The 20831-nt window shown below is 39.6% G+C and overlaps 1 protein-coding gene across 3 annotated transcripts in view; it reads right to left on the bottom strand.

Annotated features, from left to right (window-relative positions):
• Positions 1 to 20831, bottom strand: part of LOC126175666 (RISC-loading complex subunit tarbp2) — a 130382-nt gene that overhangs the window by 69594 nt on the left and 39957 nt on the right. For all 3 annotated transcript variants that reach the window (XM_049922579.1, XM_049922577.1, XM_049922578.1), the window contains exon 3: positions 2118 to 2247. In XM_049922579.1, the coding sequence (XP_049778536.1) occupies positions 2118 to 2247 (130 nt within the window). The remainder of the gene's footprint in view (positions 1 to 2117; positions 2248 to 20831) is intronic.

Raw genomic sequence — 20831 nt, forward strand, 5'->3', positions numbered from 1 at the left:
TTTTCAGTTCTAGTATTGTGACTGAATTGCAGAGTTCATCCTAATTCCACTCATTATTAACTACAAATATCCTTAAAGACTACATGTACTGATACAGAAGTTTAAGTATTACTAGCTCATTGAAGAGGCTTCTGCAAGATGTTCAACTGTCAACTTTGCACAATATTCTTATTGCACTCTTCTGTAGGTGAAATAATTTGTTTTATACGTTAGTTGTGTCGCATCAGAAAATACAGCATAGGACAGTATTGAGTGAAACTGTGGCAACAATATCTGCAGCTCAACACACTGAAGAGATATTCAGTCATAAATGGCCAGCAAAAGGCAAGGTATCAACAAACGTATTTTCGTTGTAGTTTCAGAATCTTTAAAAGCTTTTGTGATCACCACATGCTGATATGCCTATTGTTTCAAGGACAAGATTTTCTGTTTACCTATTCTTCGGGCAGTTCTGAAAATGTATCTCATTCTGATGCATTCTTCTCAGACCGCTATCATTTGTTTTGCAAGTAAGGCAAACAAAAATATTCAGCAATAATATTCAGAAACTCCCAAATTATTGTTTCTCATAGGAGTTCGGATGATATTAGTGAATCTACATAGACAGACATCGAGGAGCCATCATGCTCTTACAGAAATATATGTATTTGGTTGGTCGGACCTATCTGACAGAAAAACCACCACTCAAGTATATACATTTCTGTAACAGTGTGACGACTCCTTGACATTTGTTTCAGTGCAGATGTACATCATCCAAATTCCTATGGGAATAAATAATTTCTGAGTAGGGGTTAATAGATGACGGCTGCTGCACTGCAGTGTCCAATAAGTTGGAAATTTTAATTGGTCACGAACTGTATACATATGGCCACAGAGGTTACGGTAACTGCTCACAAGAAGCGGTAAATCCAAATTCATATTTCGGTAAGACACAAATTTTCAACTTTCGTCATTAATTTATTAAATGTATTTTTTTAAAGTAAAAACTTTTAATGCCAGATTGCAATTTTCCTATCCTAATTAAAGTTCAATAACTAGTTTCAGTTGTTTTCTGCAACCATCTTCGTAACGTACAAAACATGAAAAGGCAGTGAATAAGCAATGGAAAGCATTGTTAGCTGTAGTCATACAACAATATGCATTCATAAGTACTAAAACAATAACAGTACACCACGAGCAAGCTAGGTTATAGACAGTAATTTTGCATCTTGATAGTCATATAGGAAATTGTCCAGTTGCACAAGTAGGAATTGGATCAACTAAATTCTACACCACACAGGACCATTCTTGTGTAAGCCAGGCTACAGAGCAGCAGACAGTTTTTGGAATGGTTTCATATACCGTTCTCACAATAGTACCCGTTATACTGTTGCAAATAACGAGCTTTCGATCAAAATTCTACTGATGCAACTGGCAAATTTCCTATTTGACCAACATGCACAATTACTGTTTACAACCTGGGTTGCTCACAGTGACATTTTCAACTATGTACCGTTATTGTCTCGGTACTTACAAAGTCATGCTGTTGTGCGACTACAGCTAACGATGTTTTCCAATGCTTATTCACCACCTTTTCACGTTTTGAACAATCTGAAGATGGTTGCAGATAGCAACTGAAACTGGTTATCAAACTTTAATTGTAATAGGAGAATTGTGGTCTAGGCATTAAAAGTTTTTACTTAAAAAAATTGTTTAATAAATCACATTAAGACCACTGTCTCCCACCTGACCATGTCAGGCTTCATTTTCGTCACTGACTTAACACAATGCCCTACACAAGAGTTACAAATTCCCATCCATGCCTTCTCTTTCTTTCCTTCTCCTCTATTTCATATAAATGTAAGCTACTTATGGTCTGTTTACATTATCATATTATACTGTGATGTGTGTTAAGGAATTCATTTGCAAAATAATGTCAAATTATAGTCAACATAAATCTGAAAAACCATGACAAACCCAGCTATGTAACTATATGATTATCTAATAAAATAAGTTATCACTGGATATGTAATGGGAAACTATCAAAATAATTTAAGAACATATGAAATGAAAAAGTTTTGCTTGTTGGCAATTTGATCAAAACTGTAAGCTATAAAAGACAACAATAACATTCTTACACTTCTGATATGTTCTCGCTGTTCACGACAACGCCATCATCTCCACTGTTGGCAGTAACCATCATTTTATCAAGTAAAGCCTTAGCTGCTGAATGTTTAGCTTCCTTTTTCGAACGTCCTGTCCCCATAGCTGCAACCAAAACATCCAAGAAAAACATTTAAATTGACAGATCTTACATAGCAAATGAAAAACACTGCATTAAACTGTAACTCAGCATAATTAATAAGTTGTCTAATTTACATCCTGCAACATTGTTGGTTTTTGAAGTGTATAAGCGCAGTTCAATAAGTACTATTATTTGAAGACAGATTTCATTGTTACAAGTTGGTGTTGTTATTGTGTACAGCCCTTCTTTTAGACGACACTGAAACAAAAATGACACTAAATCTTAAGTTATTTCGAGTATGGAAGCCCAGTAATACTATGTGACTTTTACAGAAATGGAAGAAAGTTCAGTATTGTATGGCGATTCACTTTTTGCATTTGGACGAGAAAACATATGACAAGATAACGATGAAACTGAATGCTGTTTATGTTGAATCTTTGTTGTCAGAAATGACAAGTTAGATAACAGTTTAACAAATTAAAATAACATTCATCTTTGATGATAATTGTCCTGGACACACGGCAGATGAGCGTACCATAGAAATCACTGTAATTCTCACTTACCATAGAACAAAAGTGTATGAATAAGCAGAGGCCACAGATTTGCCAACACAAATGTCAAATTATATTTTATACAAAAAGTTGCTGATGTAAAAGTTGTCATGCCAATAGGTGCTGAATTGTTGACAGTGGATAAAGAGTGAGTTTGCCTTGTTCATGGTAGAGAACAATATTCTCCAGCTTTCAACTTCAAAGCTGTGTCTGGTGCAATGTAAAAGGCGTATGAAGGTCTCTTTGCATCAAATAGTCTGGACGAGATGTTGGGGTACGTGAACATCTCTAATACGAAACTAAGTTGTTTAAGACCTCTTGTCATGATGGGGAGATAATGTTCACCCAACAAGGACCCTCTTTTCTAAATTTCTCAACTGTGTACCCAGTGCTTCATAAAATAGTATCTTCTAAATTTTATAGGTATTTTAAGGAGATTAAAGCAGCTTTGTATAAAAAAAATGTTTTGTAAATACAATAACGCCAAACAAGAAAATTTGTCCTACTTTATATGATAGTTATAAATGCCTACAGATGTGCCCAGTTTGCAATCAGCATCCCCAAATTGCCACCTGACAGCTGGCGTCACTGTAGCAACAAAAAACCTACACCTAAAACATGTTACTCTGCTGCTGCTGCTGCTGCTGCTGCTGCTGATACAAATGAAAAAGGCAAAGTTGCTAGGAATACATATGACTGGCTAAATGTCGAAGGATAGCAATGCCAACAAAGTAACTAATATAACCAAATATATCAATTTTGAGCTCATCTTCAGCTACAAAAGTAGTGTACATTGCAAAATGGACACTGACAGAAATGAATTTGCACACTGCATCTTTGCCAAAGTAAAGGGACCTGTTGGATTTCCTGATGCACTAACACAATGAAAAGAGTATCTTCTTAAAAACATCTGGACCTGTTGCCTACAGGAATAAAAAGAATCTGCCTGTAAGCCAAAAGCACCGCCCACTGTGGAGGGGGTGGGGGGTGGGGCTGTCTGCTCGTTGGAGCAAGAAGTCACATGTCAAAGGGCTATGGCCTATGCAAAGGCAAGTAAGGTGAACATCATCCTGCCTGCGTGGCTGGAAGGAGGTACGCCACAGCCGTGTTGTGGACTTAACAAGATGTAGTTTATTATTTGTCACTTCCACCTATTCTTCTTCCCATCAACACATGATTGCGTGCTCAACAGCAAGGCAAGAGCATGCAAGGGAATGGCACACTGAACTAACTGAAAATCATGACACCACCTTGGCTGCTGCATCTGCTCTTTCTTTCCCCACAATAGCTATGTGCCCTGGTATCCAGTAGAAAACCATCTCCTTTCCCAGCCTTTGTAGTCTGAGGAGGGTGCCCTGGGTATTGTGGACTACTATATCTGCTGGGTACAACTGTTGTAGAGAGTTAAAGCCATTCAGGGAATCTGAACAGCCTAGGAATTTAGCACTCATAACATGTCTCATCTACTCCAGTGCCTGCAAGATCATGTATGATTCCAACCGAAGGCTGTGAAGTCCTGAGGCAATCAGACATTGAGGATATGATTGGAGAAAACAGCAGAGCAACCAACAGAATCCCCCTGTTTAGACCCATCCATAAATACAGCTACAGAGTAGTTGTACTCAGTTAAAATGTCATAAACAATTTATTAAAAACATATGCAGAAGTCTAATCTCTCTTGTAATGCGCTAGATCTAAAATCACTCTGGGGCTCTGCAGTAATCAGGATGGCAAGAGGTTAAAACGCTAACTTTGGAGTTGTAGTTTCTCCAAACCAAGTGACTCCATCATATGCTACACATGGATCCTAAACAACCTTGTTGCTCATAGATGACAGGAGAAAAGGGGTGCCAGAGATGGATGGGCAAAAGAATAGTGTGCAGGTGGATTTGGAGAAGCGAGGAACTTACATGCTTGCAATAGTGGACAGAAATCTCCAGAATTTATACCAAGAGCAGCTACAGAGTTGGCTGGTCTCTAGCGATCAGACCAGATGACAGTTAACCATTCGTGCCAGGGTCTCTCATGCACAGTTCATTAAGGGAACACTCCGGTACTACTGGGACGTGAGGTACTTTCCCGATTTGAGGGGGCGTATCAAAACTGCCTCTTTCTACAAGTTGGGAAACTAGCTTGTCTGCCATACCAAATTGAAACAATCGAGGAGGATTTCCTACGACAATGTTGGCAAATGTCTACCTATGCCGTACCGGATTTGGTTAAGACCAGGTGCAGTATCACATTAGCTGCAACAGGCAGAAGATGTGCTTTATTGGTGTTACGCATTTTAGCGATTTTGACTGAGATAAACACACGCTGCAGTGTTGTTTTTCAGCAGGCCAGTGTAGAAGTACATCCAGAATCAACCAAGTGACATATCTGTGCAATACGCACATTTATTCATGTAAAAAACCCAATTTGGAATTTTCCTTTGTGTGAGACCACGTGTACTAGAACAGTGTGCCGATCTGAAGTTCTAGATTCGCATATTTTACTGTTCATGTTGCTTCTGCATAATCTTTCACTGTTTGTATCACTACCCGTTTGTACTGTGATATATTGTGAAATTTCGAACATTCGTGAATGGTGCGATAAACTCTTACAATTATCGTCAATTATAGGCTAAACTTAATTGGGCTCTTTCAAAATTTTTGAGAACAGTAGGCCTATCCTCATCCAAACAATCTTTCTCCCATTTCATTGTACAATTACGTGAGAAATAGGTTAATTTTGAGAACTTCTAGACGCTTATAAAACTATATTTTCGTAAGTTACCAGTAAGAGTGTTTTGGATATGTAATTTATTTCATAGCAAATCATAATTTATGGTTCACAGTTCTGACAATGACTACACCATCCCTGAATTTCATTGTACATCAACACAAATAAGCATATGTTTTTGAGAAATTTCAGAAGGTATCAACGTCCATTGCATAATTTAGTTACTGTAGCAAATATTTTAATTAACATATTGTGTTACATCTAGTTTTCCCTTGAAGAGGAGTAGCTCTATACATTATCTGCATTTATCATGAATTAACTCTGTATTCAGCTTCGCAAACAGCTATAATTAACCTCAAAACTTTTAGGAAACTAATAATTTTTGCCATAGATTTGTGTGTTGCCTTAACAGACATCTTGTTTTGTGCATTTGCTTCGATTCTTATACATCATTAGCAACTTTTTAGCTCAGCAGATTAAATGATAATCACTGGGCATAATTTAAAGTTATTTGTTCACTGCCTTGTAATACACTGCACCAACAAAAATGCAGCCCGAATGTGAATGCCATTCTCAAACACAGGATGAATTGGTTGATGTTTATAAACAGTTGGAAAATGCATTGACTGCTGTCTAATGATTGGCAGCTGCTGCAAATCAGTGGGTCGGAAGAGTTCCTGAAAGTCATGTAGTTGTGCTGGTACTAGAGGTACCTCAAGTACTATCCTCTCCTGTGGATCCTGTCTCCTCTGCACAAAGTACAGGATCTGTCATTACTCATCCACTTGACCAGGCTGTTCCAGCTCGTCGGCACCGTTGTGAGCGGCAGAGCGCTCCCTGCTCCAGGGAGCCGTGTTGCTCACAGTGACCATTCAAGCGGGCCGGCACGTGGCACAGCTGGCTGGCTGGCTGGCTGGCAAGCTGGCAAGACAAGCGTTTTGATGTGCCAGCTGCTTCTTACAAGAACAGCAACCTCATACTCTTAGCTGCTAAGACGTGGTGACATGCTACACCAGGAAATACGATGTTCAGGAAATAAATAAGAAACAACTGTTTTACAAGAAACTGCATACTAAATTTATTGGGCCTCTGTAGCTTGACATTTTCTTTTCATTACATGATCGGAAATATCAGGCGTCAAAGTGTTCGCAACGTTAATGCGGAGGATGGCCTTCATTGTTGCATCCTGAAGAAACGATCATTCCTTACTTTTTACTCTTTTCATTGCTGAGAAAAGCTGCTCACAACAATATGTAGATCCAAACATGCACATGATCTGAGCGGCATTGTTGTGAAGCTTGGGAAATGTTTTTTGCTGTAATGAACGATACCATCGTGACAAATCCAACGTGTTGTAGTACCTCTCTTTCAACAAAGTTGAATTTTGCAAATCAATTATCTCCAATTGAAGTGACGGTGACAAATCATTGGGGGAAACTGAAAACGGTGCGCTGAACACCTTAAGTTCCATTACCAAACTGGAATCGTGTTTCAAATGACGTGATGAGCTGCTTTAACTTTGCTTGGTAATCGCCGAAAGTAGTACCTTCAGGTAGTTTTAAAGAAGCAAGACAAGACGATTGAAGAACGTTAAATATCCATTACTCATCTGCCTCTCAAATAAACATAACTTTTCTATGAACGCTTTGATCTGGTCGTGCATGTCAACGATTAGCTGGTCTTTGCCCTGCAGTGACAGATTTAAATTATTCAGATGCATAGTTATATCAGCTAGGAACGCCAGGTCTGATATCCATTTTATATCTTTCACACGACGCATTTCTTCCCCTTTCATTTCAAGAAAAAGGGATATTTCCTCACAAATGGCAAAGAAAACATCAAGAACTTTTCCCCAACTCAGCCAACGAACTGTACTGTGGTAAGGTATATCCCCATACTCCGCTTCCACATCTTTCAGGAATCCTTTGAATTGGCAATGATTCATATCATGACGCCGCAAAAAATTCACACACTTCACAACATCTTTCATTACGCCACCTAGCTCTACTGTTTCAGCACACAGTGCCTCTTGGTGAATAAAACAATGAAGAGTCAAAATGTCTTTCCCGAATTCGTCCCCGAGTTTATTTTTCAAACGAGAAGCAAAACCTTGACGACGCCCGATCATTTGTGGTGCACCGTCTGTCGCTACAGAATGGAGTTTGTCCCATGGCAAATTCATATTGTCCACTGATTCACAAACAGCTTCAAAAATGTAACGTCCTGTTGCGGTGTAATCGAGTGGTACCACATCCAAGTGTTCTTCAGTTACTTGCAGCTCCATGTCGACACCACGCACAAAGACTGCAAGTTGACCATAGTCCGATATGTCTGAGCTTTCGTAAAGTGCTAGCGAAAATGCAACAAAGCTCTCCACCTTTTTCCTGAGCTGTGTCTCTAAATCCGCTGCCATGTCCAGGATTCGACGAGACATTGTTTGCTTCGACAGGCAAACCCCTTCAATTGCCTGCACCTCCATTGGAAGCAAAAATTCTGCAACTGCTACCATGCACGATTTTACGAGTGGTCCCACCGAAAACGGCTTGCCACTTGTCGCAATGATGTGAGCGACCCTGTAGCTTGCTCGAATTGCAGATTCAGTAGTGTTTTCTCCGCCTCATTCACCTAAAAATTATAAACGCACTACAGAACACTAACTATGTTGCATGTTTTGATACCCTCCATATTATGAAACCGTTTTTGGACTTACGTCTCCTGGTATGTCGTTCTAAAGCCTGGTTACCAGTTCTCTGCGTGCAACACCTTCTACCTGATCATAGTGTGCTGTGTGAAGACGTGTATAATGTCGTCGTATATTGTACCTCTCCACAGAATTAAATACTTTATGACATACAAGACACTGCAGACGACCATCCCTCTCAATGAATAGAAAGGTATCCTCCAATAGAGGTACAGGGCTCCCGCGGCTAGTCATAGCTGTCATTCAACACGGATTATTGTATCAGTTGCAGCTGCATGCAGCCAGGGTGCAGTGAGTTCGCTTTCCCCCTCCACTCGGGCTCCGAGCTGCCGCACTGAGTGCTCCGGAGCGCTCCGGCTCCCTGGAGCTCGTATTGGAACAGCCTGCACTTGACTGTAAGTGGCATGTCAATGGCAGATCTAGGCACCCTGTACAGGGTGGATTGGGACTAGAGGACTAAGCAAGTTTTACTGATCCCCCTAACCAACAAGTTTGAGGCGCTGTCTTTCACTGATACTGAGATAGTGGGAGTCACTTCACCTGTTTTGGGGAAACCCATTGGGTCCAGTGTCCAGAGTAGGCAAACACAAAAGGGGAGGGGTCTATCCTTCACTGGCAGTTCAAACATACGATGAATGATGGTACCATGTAAGGAAATGGTAGCAAGGGACAGGAAAGGATACCAGGTGTACTCAGTGTGTATGAATGGGGGCCTCATTCAACATGTTGAAAAAGCTATTCCAACAGCAACTGAGGAAACATGATGCAACTGACTGCACATTTTGCCTCACGTTGATGCAAATGATGCCTGTCATCTGGGCTCTGGGGTCATACTCGTGTCATTCCAGCAACTGGCACAGAAGGTTGAGACAACCAACCTTGTGCACGGATTTTTCAAAGAAACTCACAATTTGCGGCATTGTCCCCAGAACTGATCATGGCCCATTGATTGAGAGTCGTGCGCATGGACTGAAAAAGAACCTTTGGAAGTTCTGTGACAAGCTAGGCTGTGACTCCATGGACTTGCGCCGTAGGGCTAAGAACTGTAGGGTGCCCCTAAATGAGTCAGGTGTGCACTACACATCAGAGGCAGCTGACTGTGTGTGGGGGTGCTCACAAGGGTTTTTAGATTACACAACTCTCTATCCAAGCCAGATAATGATAGCTGTAGAAAACGTAGATGTATCAGTCCAAAAATCAAATGAAAAGCATCTTCCAGCTGAGAGTATTAAAATCTTAGTCCTTAACATCCAAAGCATTTGCTACACAATGACAGAGTTCGAAGAGCTGCTTACAAGCAGCGAAGCTCACAAAATACTAGGTACAGAAAGCTGGTTGAAACAAATTGGTAGCAGTGAGATTTTTGGGGGAAAATTTAAGTGTGTAGCGAAAGGATATGTTAACAGAAAATGGAGGTAGTGTATTTGTCGCAGTAAACAAGAAACTCAAATCCACTGAGAGAGAAATTGAAGCTACATGTGATATAGTCTGGACAAGACTCAGTATTAGGGGTAGACACAAAATGGTAATTAGATCCTATCGCCCACCAACCTCATCTCCTTGTGTAACCTAAAACTTTTGAGAAAACCTCAGTTCACTTGCACATAAGCTCCCCAATCATACTGTAATCATCTATGGAGACTAACCTGCAACAATCAATTGGGAAAATTACTGTTTTGTTAATGGTGGGTGTGATAAGACAGCCTGTGAAACTTTACCAAATGCCTTCTCTGAAAACTACCTAAGACAGATACTTAGGAACCCCACTCATGATGGAAATATATTGGAGCTAATGGCAACAAATAGACCTGACCTCTTGGAGGATGTCCTTATTGAAACTGGTATCCGTGACCATGACACAGCAGTGGCAACAATAATTACCAAAGAACAAAGGACAACTAAAACAAGCAGAAAGATATATATGTTCAGCAAACTACATAAAAATCAGTAGCGCCGTATCTCAATGTGGAACTTTAAACTTTCAGCACAAGGCAGGAGTATGTAGATGAACTACGGCTCAAGTTTAAAACACTAGTTGACCATACACTGGATAGATATGTACCCACTAGAACAGTTCATAATGGGAGATAACCTCCATGATGTACAGTCACTGTAAAGAAACTTCTGGAGAACCAGAGATTACTGCATAATAGGTGTAAAACAAAGCACAAGGCTATAGTTAGAGATGCTGAATGGAGCACATGTTTGGCTGTCATGAGAGCAATGCATGATACCTTCAATTACTACCACAGCATAATATTGTCAAATGATCTTTCACAGTACCCAAAGAAATTCTTGTCCTATGTAAAGGTTGTTAGTGACACCAATGCTAGTGTCCAGCACCTAGTGAATGAGAGAGGACCTGAAATTGAGGGTAGCAAAGCCAAAGCTGATATGCTTAACTTAATTTTTAAATATTTATTTACAAAGAAGAATTGCCCCAAATTAAGCCTTGTACCACTGAAAAGATGAATGAAACAAGTGTTAGTGTCAGTGTTTAGAAATAGTGGAAATTGTTAAAACTGAAGAAAGCTCCAGGTAACAATGGAATCCACGTCAGATTCCATACCAAATTTGTGGTGGAGTTAGCCCCTCTAGTAACTAAATTCTATCATAGTTCCCTTGAACAAAAAACCATGCCTATTTCTTGGAAAAAAGCAGATCACACCTGCCTACAAGAAGGGTAGTAGAAGTGATCAACAAAACTACTATCCACTATCTTTGACATCAATTTCTTGTATCAGGTAGAAGCAGTATTTCTTGATTTCCTAAAAGCATTTGTCTCAGTACCATACGTACACTTATTGGCAAAAGTAGAGTCATATGGGGTATCAAGTGAAACTTTTGGCTGGATTGAGAACTTTTTGGTAGGGAGGTCACATATGTTATCTTGGATGGAGAGTCATTTTCAGATGTACAAGTTACTTCGTGCGTACCCCACAGAAGTATACTGACAAGGGGACCATCAGTAGTGTAAGTAATGGATTTGGATGGGTCTCTGATATGTTGTAGAGACACGTGCCCCGAGAATGAGGCTATCCGCTTTTTTAGCAATGGGTCTTGGTTTTCAAGAAAATTGATTTTGAAGTTCACTGCATCGTGTAATACAAGTAACATTAGCCATGTTCGAAACCAAGTGAGTGTGGCACAGCAGTTAAAGTCTACAGTTACCACACTGGAAGTACCATGTTCGAGTCCTTTCCGTGGTTTTGCTTTTTTTTTTTATCAGAATACTCCGACATTTTTCCATTTTATTTTACAAAATATCAACAAAGAGTGTAAATTGTGTGAAATTATTAAGAAGTTTAAGTTCCGTAGGCTCGGTCAAACAGAAAGCGGACTGTTCGCACGGATATCCCGTCCGAACTTTGTGTGTTGTGACAGTGTATCGCCCTGGTCACCGCCTTTTATTTGGCTACAGCGATATAATTTGGTAATACACAAGAGTTTGCACAGACAGTTCTCTGTATTATGAACATGAATCGCCATGGTCAAACTAATGACGGTGACCTGGCTCCTAAACCACTAGTTTGAATTTGCCTTCAACATCCGTTGCTCGCAACACATTGTTAATGCCACGTGTGTTTGAAGAATACAGTGAAATGGATGACCCAAGTGTGTCTACAGAAGTGCCACCAGAATAAGATACATCAGAGGTAAAGGAGCTGAATGAAAAATTGAGAGGCAAAAAATCACGAAATACACCGAAAAGTTGCTTCATGATTTAAATCTTCTAACAAATACACCGTCCAGCATGATCTCTGCTAATTCCATTGCAATGGGCAATGAGATACGTAACACAATACAAGACCTGTTGGCCGAGAGATAGATCATTGATGGTGATAAAGTAATAAACATCAACGAAGAAGATGAGATGCACGAATATGAGGCAGTACATTTCACTTTTGTGTTGATGTTCTCTTTCTTGCAGACGAATCAGTAGAGGGAGATGGCGATTTCGTCGCCGATGAATTTGCACATGAACCAGCAGATTATGTGCCTCTATCCTACAAAAAATGACCAGTTGCTCTTGCAGTAGATCATCCAAAATGGAGCCTGAAGAGTTTGCAGTCCAACGGCGTAACAGAAATCAATGCTATATCAATGGAAAGAGGATATGAAACGAGGTGGAAGTCATCGTGATAAATGGAACACTATCAATCTTGAGACATATGAATGGTTCGTCAAAGTGAGACAGAATTTGGAACAGGTAAATCATATCAAAATATATGTCAAATACATTGTAAGAAAGAGACTGGCTTGTGAAAATAACATAATTTCTTCCCGAGCAGGTGACAACCAGAAATTTACAGCAATGGGCTATGAACACTGTTGTTCCACTTTATGGGATACCTTTAATTTCGCAGCCAACTCGGCTTGGGTCAAACGATTTAAACAAAATCATAAAAGCAAACAAAGGAAGATCATGAAGTTAATCAGTTCTAAAGAATGTGCAATGATAGAAGTACTATTAGTAGCTGCACACAAATGAAAATACTTATTGGTAATTTTTTACTAAATAATCAACACTGATCAAACAGGCTGTCAATATCAATCAACGTATAATAGACCACTCGCAAAGAAAGAGGCAAGAACTGTTCTCATGCAGAGAAAAAATTTAAACAACGCAAGTCATTCGTACACAGCACAGTCCACTAACTGCATCAGGAAAGGTGATCTTGCACGTTCGTTTATGTATACAGGAACTGTTGCGAAAATTTGGCCCTAATGTTCAGAAAAGAGTGGATGAATTAACACTCAAATTTGAAAACGTAATTGTGTCCTGCACAAAATCAGGGAAGTTCACAAAACTGGTATAAAAAGACTTTTTAAAACCTTTGATTCTTCTTTCCCTGGGACAGAAAAAATTTCCATATATCATTGATGAGGAGGGCAGACTGATCTGACCATATACAATCACATCTTCATGGATGAGAGGAAAGTGTGCATCTGCTCCGTAAAAATTATTTCACCGAAGTGTACTCCACTTTGCCAGCCTTGTGACGTGTATTTTTACAGACAGGTTAAAATTTTCACAAAGAAAATTCAGAATGCTCCCAATTTGTTGAAGATCAACAGCACAATCGCATCCAGGGATGATTCCATAAAACTGAACTCATTAATTTTGCATTAATTCACGGCACCTGCTTCTTCGAATATGATCATACATGCATGGTTCGCATCAAAGTTAATGGGTGAAAGAGAAACCTTTTTGAATGTAAATGAACAATGTTATCCAGTATCACTCTTAAAAACTCCGTGCACCTGCAAAACAATAGCTTTTATGAAATGTGTTTGGTGCTGTAAAACATTGTGTTTCAGTTGCTTTTATGACAAATACCATCCAGATTTCTGTCGTGGCATAGTAAGCGATGCAGGCGATAGTAAGATTTTGTAACAATGATGTGAAAATTACATTACTATGGCAAAACTGAATACTTCTTAATAATTTCACACAATGTACACTGTTTGTCGATATTCTGTAAAATAAAATGGAAAAATGTCAGACTATTCTGATTAAAAAAAAAGCAAAAACACGGAAAGTACCCGAACACTGTACCCTCAGCATGGTAGCTGTCGACCTTAACCGCAGTGCCACGCTCACTTGGTTGGAACGTGGCTAACATTATGCGTATTATAGCATGCAGTGAAATTCAAAATCAATTTTCTCGAAAACCAAGGTCCGTTGGGGGAAAAAAAAAAAACGGCGTATCTGAGACTCATCAAAATCCATTATTTACACTTCTGATGGTCCCCTTGTGAGACATCTGCTGTTCACATTGTATATTAATGATCTTGCAGACAACATTAACAGTAAAATCATGATTGTCGCAGATGATGCAGTTATCTGTAATGAAGTACTACCTGACATAAGATGCATAAATATTCAGTCAGATCTTGGTAAGATTTCCAAGTGGTGCAATGATTGGCAGTTTGCTTTAAACATACACAAATGTATATTGTTCACTTCACAAAATGAAAAAACAGTATCATATACCTAAAATATCAATGGGTCACTGTGGAAATTGGCCAACTCTAACAAATACCCTGGTGTAACACTTTGTAGGGATATGAAATGGAATGATCACATAGGTTCAAGTCATGGGTAAAGCAGATGGTAGACTTCGGATTAGTGGTAGAATACTGCGGAAGTGCAATCGCTCTAAAAGGAGATTGCTTACAACTCATTTATGCAACCTGTTCTAGAATATTAGAATTTGCTCAAGTGTGTGGGACTCATATCAGAGAGGACTAACAGGGGATATTGAACATATAGAGAGGAGGACAGCATGAATGGTCACAGGCTTGTTTAATCTGTGGGAAAGCATCACAGAGATACTGAGGGAACTGAACTGGAAGACTCTTGAAAACAGACATTAACTATCCCAAGGAAGTTCACTAACCAAGTTTCAAGAACTGGCTTTAAATGACAACTCTAGGAATGTATTACAATCCCCTATGTTTCACTCTCATGTGGAAAATGAAGACAAGATTAGAATAATTACTGCACACACTGAGGCATTCAAACAATCGTTCTTCACATGTGAATCGTACAATGGGACATACTCTCTGCCATGTACCTTGTGGTGGTTTGCAGAGTATAGATTTAGATGTAGATGTAAGGTAATGTTCACTAGTGTGTATTACTGTACATTTCTCAACTGTGTCTGTGCGGACAAAAGTGCTGCAATTTATGACAGGAAAGGTCACTTTATCAGGACTGACTTCAGTGAACTAAACTTCAGATAATGCAAGTTTCTCAACAGGTTGCCTTAAAAAGAAACTAATAGTAAATGAGCCATGTTGGCTCATTTTCCGAGCTGTTTTCTCTCTGCTTAATGGCGCAGTTCATTTTCCTGTCACACCACCAGGTGGTGCTTTGGTCTTCTGGTAGTTGGATTAGAGGGAGTTAGAGGCAAGTTGTTGACGAATGATAGGGCAGTGAGAGAGAGGAACATGTGACGAATGGTGAGTGTGCCATCACAAGGGCTGGTCGGTGGTCGCTCATCCAGGTGGGCAGCTACATGTAAGGGACCATGTTGGTGTGCAGTCTTGGGCTCTACACTGTTGCGCCCAACTGACTATCTGAATTTGGGAGTAACCATCTGCTGACATGGGTGTCATGATCACATCGATTTTCTTTGGTAACCAACCATCCTACCTTATTTTTGGGTAAGGTACTTCTGTTTGTGAATTTCGGTACGTGTGCTCCAGTGCTAGGCTTGCTCCCGTTAGGCTGGTTTGCCTGCTATTATCCGTCACTTCATACTCAAGCTACTAAATTCGCCCCCTCTCTGTGTGTACTCCACTTATGGATGATATATTTGAGTGCTTTTCTTTTTATTGCAATTTGTTCAGCATTTTGCTGATCTGTGTCACTACTACTTGGGTGTGACATCAATTTGGTTGTAATACGTTCTAGGGCATCACATATGTTAGTGACCACTGAGGTCGAATATCGAGCCTGACCTTTATGGTGGCAAGTTTTTGCTTGCCCAACCTGTGCATGAATTGTAACATCAGGAATGATCACGATGAGTGAATGCTAGTGGCCCGATCAATGTTGGCTAGTACTGTGTACTCGTGTTGGAAGGGCTTGGTGAGATCCAGAACTTCTCTTAAAAGAAGGAATTTATTGTTTACTGTTGTGTATTTCATTACTATTATGATCTCATGCTGAAGTATTAGTGCTCAAACATTTTTTGCTACTTTTATGTTTACTTAAGTGAATTGGTTTTTATAGGAGTCTTGCTAATAATTGGCTGTTTAATCAAATCAACTGCTATGTTTGGTCATTACTGTTAAGTGATTAACCACATAATCACCTTTGTTGTATTTATGCAGTCTTTTTAATGCTTAGATTTTGGTCGGTGTCTGGTTTGCATTTTGTATTCTTTTGTTGGGCCTCAAGAATTTACTTATTTTGATGCTGAGTCTTGCATTAATTATAAGTCTTAAAAGAGAAACTTCTAGTTTTATGTTTTCAAAACATATGCTTTTCCTAAGTTAATTAACTTTGTTTGTTTGCCCTCAGCTTTCTGAGTTGTTCATAGCATTGGCGCCATTGGTCCTAGCGTGTTATCCACTATCCGCCGATTCGCCGGGCGTGGCAAACCCATGTCGGCTGTGTTTGTGCATGTGGTGCAGTGTTCCGTCTCCTGTCTGGTGGTAGCCTCTGAGGTGGCACAGCCTCCTCGCTTGCTATGGCATCTCTCTGTAAGTTAAGTTCTTAACCTTTCTGGCATTCTGAGGTAATTTTGAATCAAATTATCTGCTACCCTAAGCCACCCTACCCAAGCCTTGCCTCTGCCAGCCCGGGCTTGTCTCATTATTGCTGCCTAAAAATTTGCTTGATGATCTTTCAATCCTTAATTGTGGATTGCTCTAAATTAAAAAATCGTCGTTACCTTTCTGTTCCATAATTGTTAGTGCCCAAAGAGTGCTCCGAATCTTTTATCATAATGCTGGGCCTGTAAATTTTTAAATATTGTTGAATGCTGAACTTGTAAAATTTTGAATATTGTTACCTTCCTCTTTGAAAAGTTGCAAATCTGAAAGAGCTCCTTCAGTTTTGTGAAATTCTGACCCTGTAATTTAAAAAAAAAAAAAAAAAAAAAGAGGGGGGGGGGGGGGGGGGTGTTAATTCTTCGGTTTCTAATAAGCCATCGCCAAAAGTGTGCTCAATTTATTTTAATCGTAATACTGAACTTGTAAATTTTTTTCTAAATAAGGGCCACCTTCCTTGTTTAAAGTTTACTATCTAATGAGAGGTTCTCAATTTGTTATGGTAATGCTCTTTCTGTAAGTGTAGAGAAGTCATATTTGCCTGGCTGAAATTTTACGGATGCCTAAAAGGATCTCGAGTTGTATTTTAAGAATGTTGAAATTTTTTTAGAAGCGTTGCTTGTCCTAAAAAAGAAAAAATATTTATTGTAAGTTTGGTCTTTCTGGTTTGTCACCCCTGAATGAGTCTCAAACAGTTACTATTGATTTAAACACCACTGATGCTTTAAGTATATATTGTTAAATAAAGGATTACTAACTATGTTGAAGCAACAAATGGCTTTCCATTAACTCAACCTGCACCTTTGTCCCAACCGTTAAGTTGTTGTCATATCCTGGGGTGTCCATTGAGATCCCAGTAAAACTAGATGGGGCTGATGTTTACGAGCACATGGCATTCAAATAGGAAAATTTAGCCAGATATTGTTAAGTATAGAGGAAAGATAAGGAACTGGTTCTAAATGTAGAGAAATGTAAACACATATGCTGCACAAAACTTACACTGAAGCAACCATTAACTGGACAGTAAGTTACAAATGTACTCAGTAATTTCGTACAAATACATGTGGCTAATACTGCCTCAGGAAACTACATATAAAAATCTTTAAGTGCAGTCCTTTAGTCCCAGTGCCTAACACTAAAACGAAAATGAAGATAATCTGTACGAGTAATACAGTGTTCTTCACCTTTAGAGTCATAATGAAACTAATGGTAGAGCATACCAAATTGAGTACTTCGAAATAAGGCTCTGAGGTCAATTAATATTATCATAATTTTTTCTTGGCTTCAGTTTCCCAAGATTTGTTTTATGTGTACAGATTCTTGTAACTCTGAGCGTACCTCCAGAGCTCCATGAAGGCTTCGCGGACGATCCTGAGCTCACTAAACAGATGAATCTGTAGCACGACAGCCTCCCACAATCCAACCTATCAAGAGGCCATCGTGTGGGATAGATCTGCAGATCAACAACAAATTCAGCCATTCATGAGCTCATGATCATCCCCATAAACATCATCATCTTGTGTGTTGGTCACAGAGTTAAAAGAAGCCAAATCAATGAATACTCCCAGAAGTATGAAGACTAACAAGTAACGGTTGCAAGGAATGAATTAGTAAAAGTGAGAAAAAGATAGATTAGGTAAGAGGAAGAAGAAAAATGAACAGTGCTTACCAATGTACAATCTCTGCCAAAACAGATGAGTTCTCTAACTAAGGCCAAACCAGTTCGCCTCTTAATACTACTGGCCGCTTTTGTATTTATGTAATGGACGAATCTGGCAAATTTTGGTATAATACCTTCGTCACGACATCTCAGTAGAAAGCCGAGGGCACTCAGCAGCTTCCATTTCTTCTTGCGAAGTTTATCAAACTTACTGACGAGTTGAACCATCTCCTCCCCATAGAGGCACTTTATGTGGCTATGTAGACTTTCCCAGCGTATTAGTATATCAAATTCTAGAAGCATTCCCATCATGGAATTCATTTCTTCTGTTGAACAAGCTGTGTTTCATCTTCCATAAGAACAGGCAGAAGAGATTAGACAGGAGGTTTCTCACCTTTTGCGTCAGGCTCTGACTCCACAAGGTAATGTTTCTTCAGCTGAACGAGCAGCTATTCAATCTATTAGAGAGGACCCTTAATTGTTAATTTTACCAGCAGACAAAGGTAATGCTACCATTTTAATCTCAAAGGCAAATTATGTGAATAAGATGTATGATTTACTTAAGGATCTGTCGTACCGTATGGTACAAAAGGATCCCACAGATCGCATAAAACTGACTACGATTTCACTTCTGAAAAACAGTTCCTTACCTGAGGACACTATCAAAAAACCCCATTCTGGTGCAGCTGTTCCACCTAGATTATACAGTTCGCCAAAGATCCATAAGGATGGGATCCCATTGCGCCCTATTGTTTCTAATTTGGGTGCACCAACTTACAACTTGGCAAAATATTTAGCGTCGGCTCTCAGCCCTCATGTGAGTAAATGTGAACACCATATTTCCAATTCCATGGATTTTATTCAGTGTTTAAAGTTGCTCCATCTTGGTCCCTCTGATTTACTTGTTAGTTTTGATGTGGTGTCCCTTTTTACTCATGTTCCTCTTGAAGAGTCACTGATTTTAATTAATGAAAAACTTGATATGAAAATAACGAAGCTCTGCCGTCATGTTCTGACATCCACATATTTTTTATTTGAAGACAAATATTTGGAACAAACCGACATTGTGGCTATGGGGAGTCATTTACCCCCATAGTCGCTAATCTTTTTATGGAGGACTTTGAGGATATGGCCCTGAAAACATCGTTTTTGAAGCCTTCGTGTTTTCTGAGATATGTTGACGATATGTTTCTTATTTGGCCACACACAATAGACTCTTTGCACAGGTTATTGGACCACTTTAATTGTCTTCTTCCAAACATCAAATTCACAATGGAAATTGAAAAAGAGGGAAGTTACCTTTTTTGGATGTACTATTTTATAGAAAAGACGGTGGTACTCTTGGACACAATGTTTACAGGAAACCGACTCATACTGACAGGTATTTACATGCCACCAGTTGCCATCCACCTTTTCAAAGTACAGGAGTCCTTCGGACCTTGGTTAAACGAGCATATGCTGTCTCAGATGCTGAGAATTTACCACAGGAGCTGCAACATCTTAAGGACATGTCCAATAATAACGGCTATACGGACCGACAAATTTGACATGCTTTTAAGTTTGGACCTCCACCTGAACCATCTGAAGACACCTTTAGGTCTGTGGCTATTCTTCCGTATGCTGGGAATGTGTCTGCCAAGATAGCTAGACTGTTGAAGAAATATGAGATCATCTGTCAGCTAAGATTTGAGCACTTATTGGCTCTGTTAAAGATGATTTAGCTTTGAGGAAGTCTGGCGTTTAAAAAATACTGTGCGAGTGCGGAAAAATTTACATTTGCCAAACTATTCGTACTGTCAACAACAGGTGTATTGAACATCATCGCCATACAGGATTATTACAACCAGATAAATCTGCAGTGGCTGAGCATTGCCTTACAGAGGGACACAGGATGCTATACAATGAGACAAGTAGCTGCAAATGCTTCACGGTACTGTGATTGTGTTTTAAAAGAATCAGACTAGCAGATAACATCATTAATCATGATAATGGATACCCGTTAAGTAAAACATGGAATCCTGTTTTATCAGATATGAAAAAACAATGGCATCTGAATCGGCCGGCTATGAATAATCATTTCTAACGATATATCGTTTTTAACAGTATTCACCACCGGAGGCACTGCAACTCTGTTGGCGCCAGGGGGCAGCAGGAATGATTGAGCGTGCACGCACTGTATTTAGTGCATGCCCTGCTGTACTTTCAATGCATATAAAGGTGCAGTCATTTGCGTGTGGAATCAGTTATCGGCGGAGCAGCATAGCTTTTCTCACCTGATGATGGCGGCCAGGTGGACCGCTGAAATATTGTGTTCAGATGACAGTTTGATCCGGCTGAAAACCCGACAAGAATTTGAAAAACGCCTTTATTTTAATGATTGCCACTCCAATTCACATATCACGTTTGTTGCACTATCTCCTCTATTTCGCTATAATACTAAACGAGCCGCCCTTCTTTGAACTTTTTCAATATCATCCGTCAGTCCCACCTGATACAGATCCCACACCGTACAGCAATGCTCTGGAGTAGGGCAAACAAGTGTAGTGTAAGCAGTATCTCCAGTAGACCTGTTGCACCTTCTAAGTGTTCTGCCAATGAATCGCAGCCTTTGGTTTCCTCTACCCACAACATTATCTATGTGATTGTTCCAACTTAGGTTATTTGTAATTGTAATCCCTAACTATTTAG

The sequence above is a fragment of the Schistocerca cancellata genome, chromosome 3, assembly GCF_023864275.1.
Source record: "Schistocerca cancellata isolate TAMUIC-IGC-003103 chromosome 3, iqSchCanc2.1, whole genome shotgun sequence".
In the NCBI taxonomy this organism is placed as follows: Eukaryota; Metazoa; Arthropoda; class Insecta; order Orthoptera; family Acrididae; genus Schistocerca; species Schistocerca cancellata.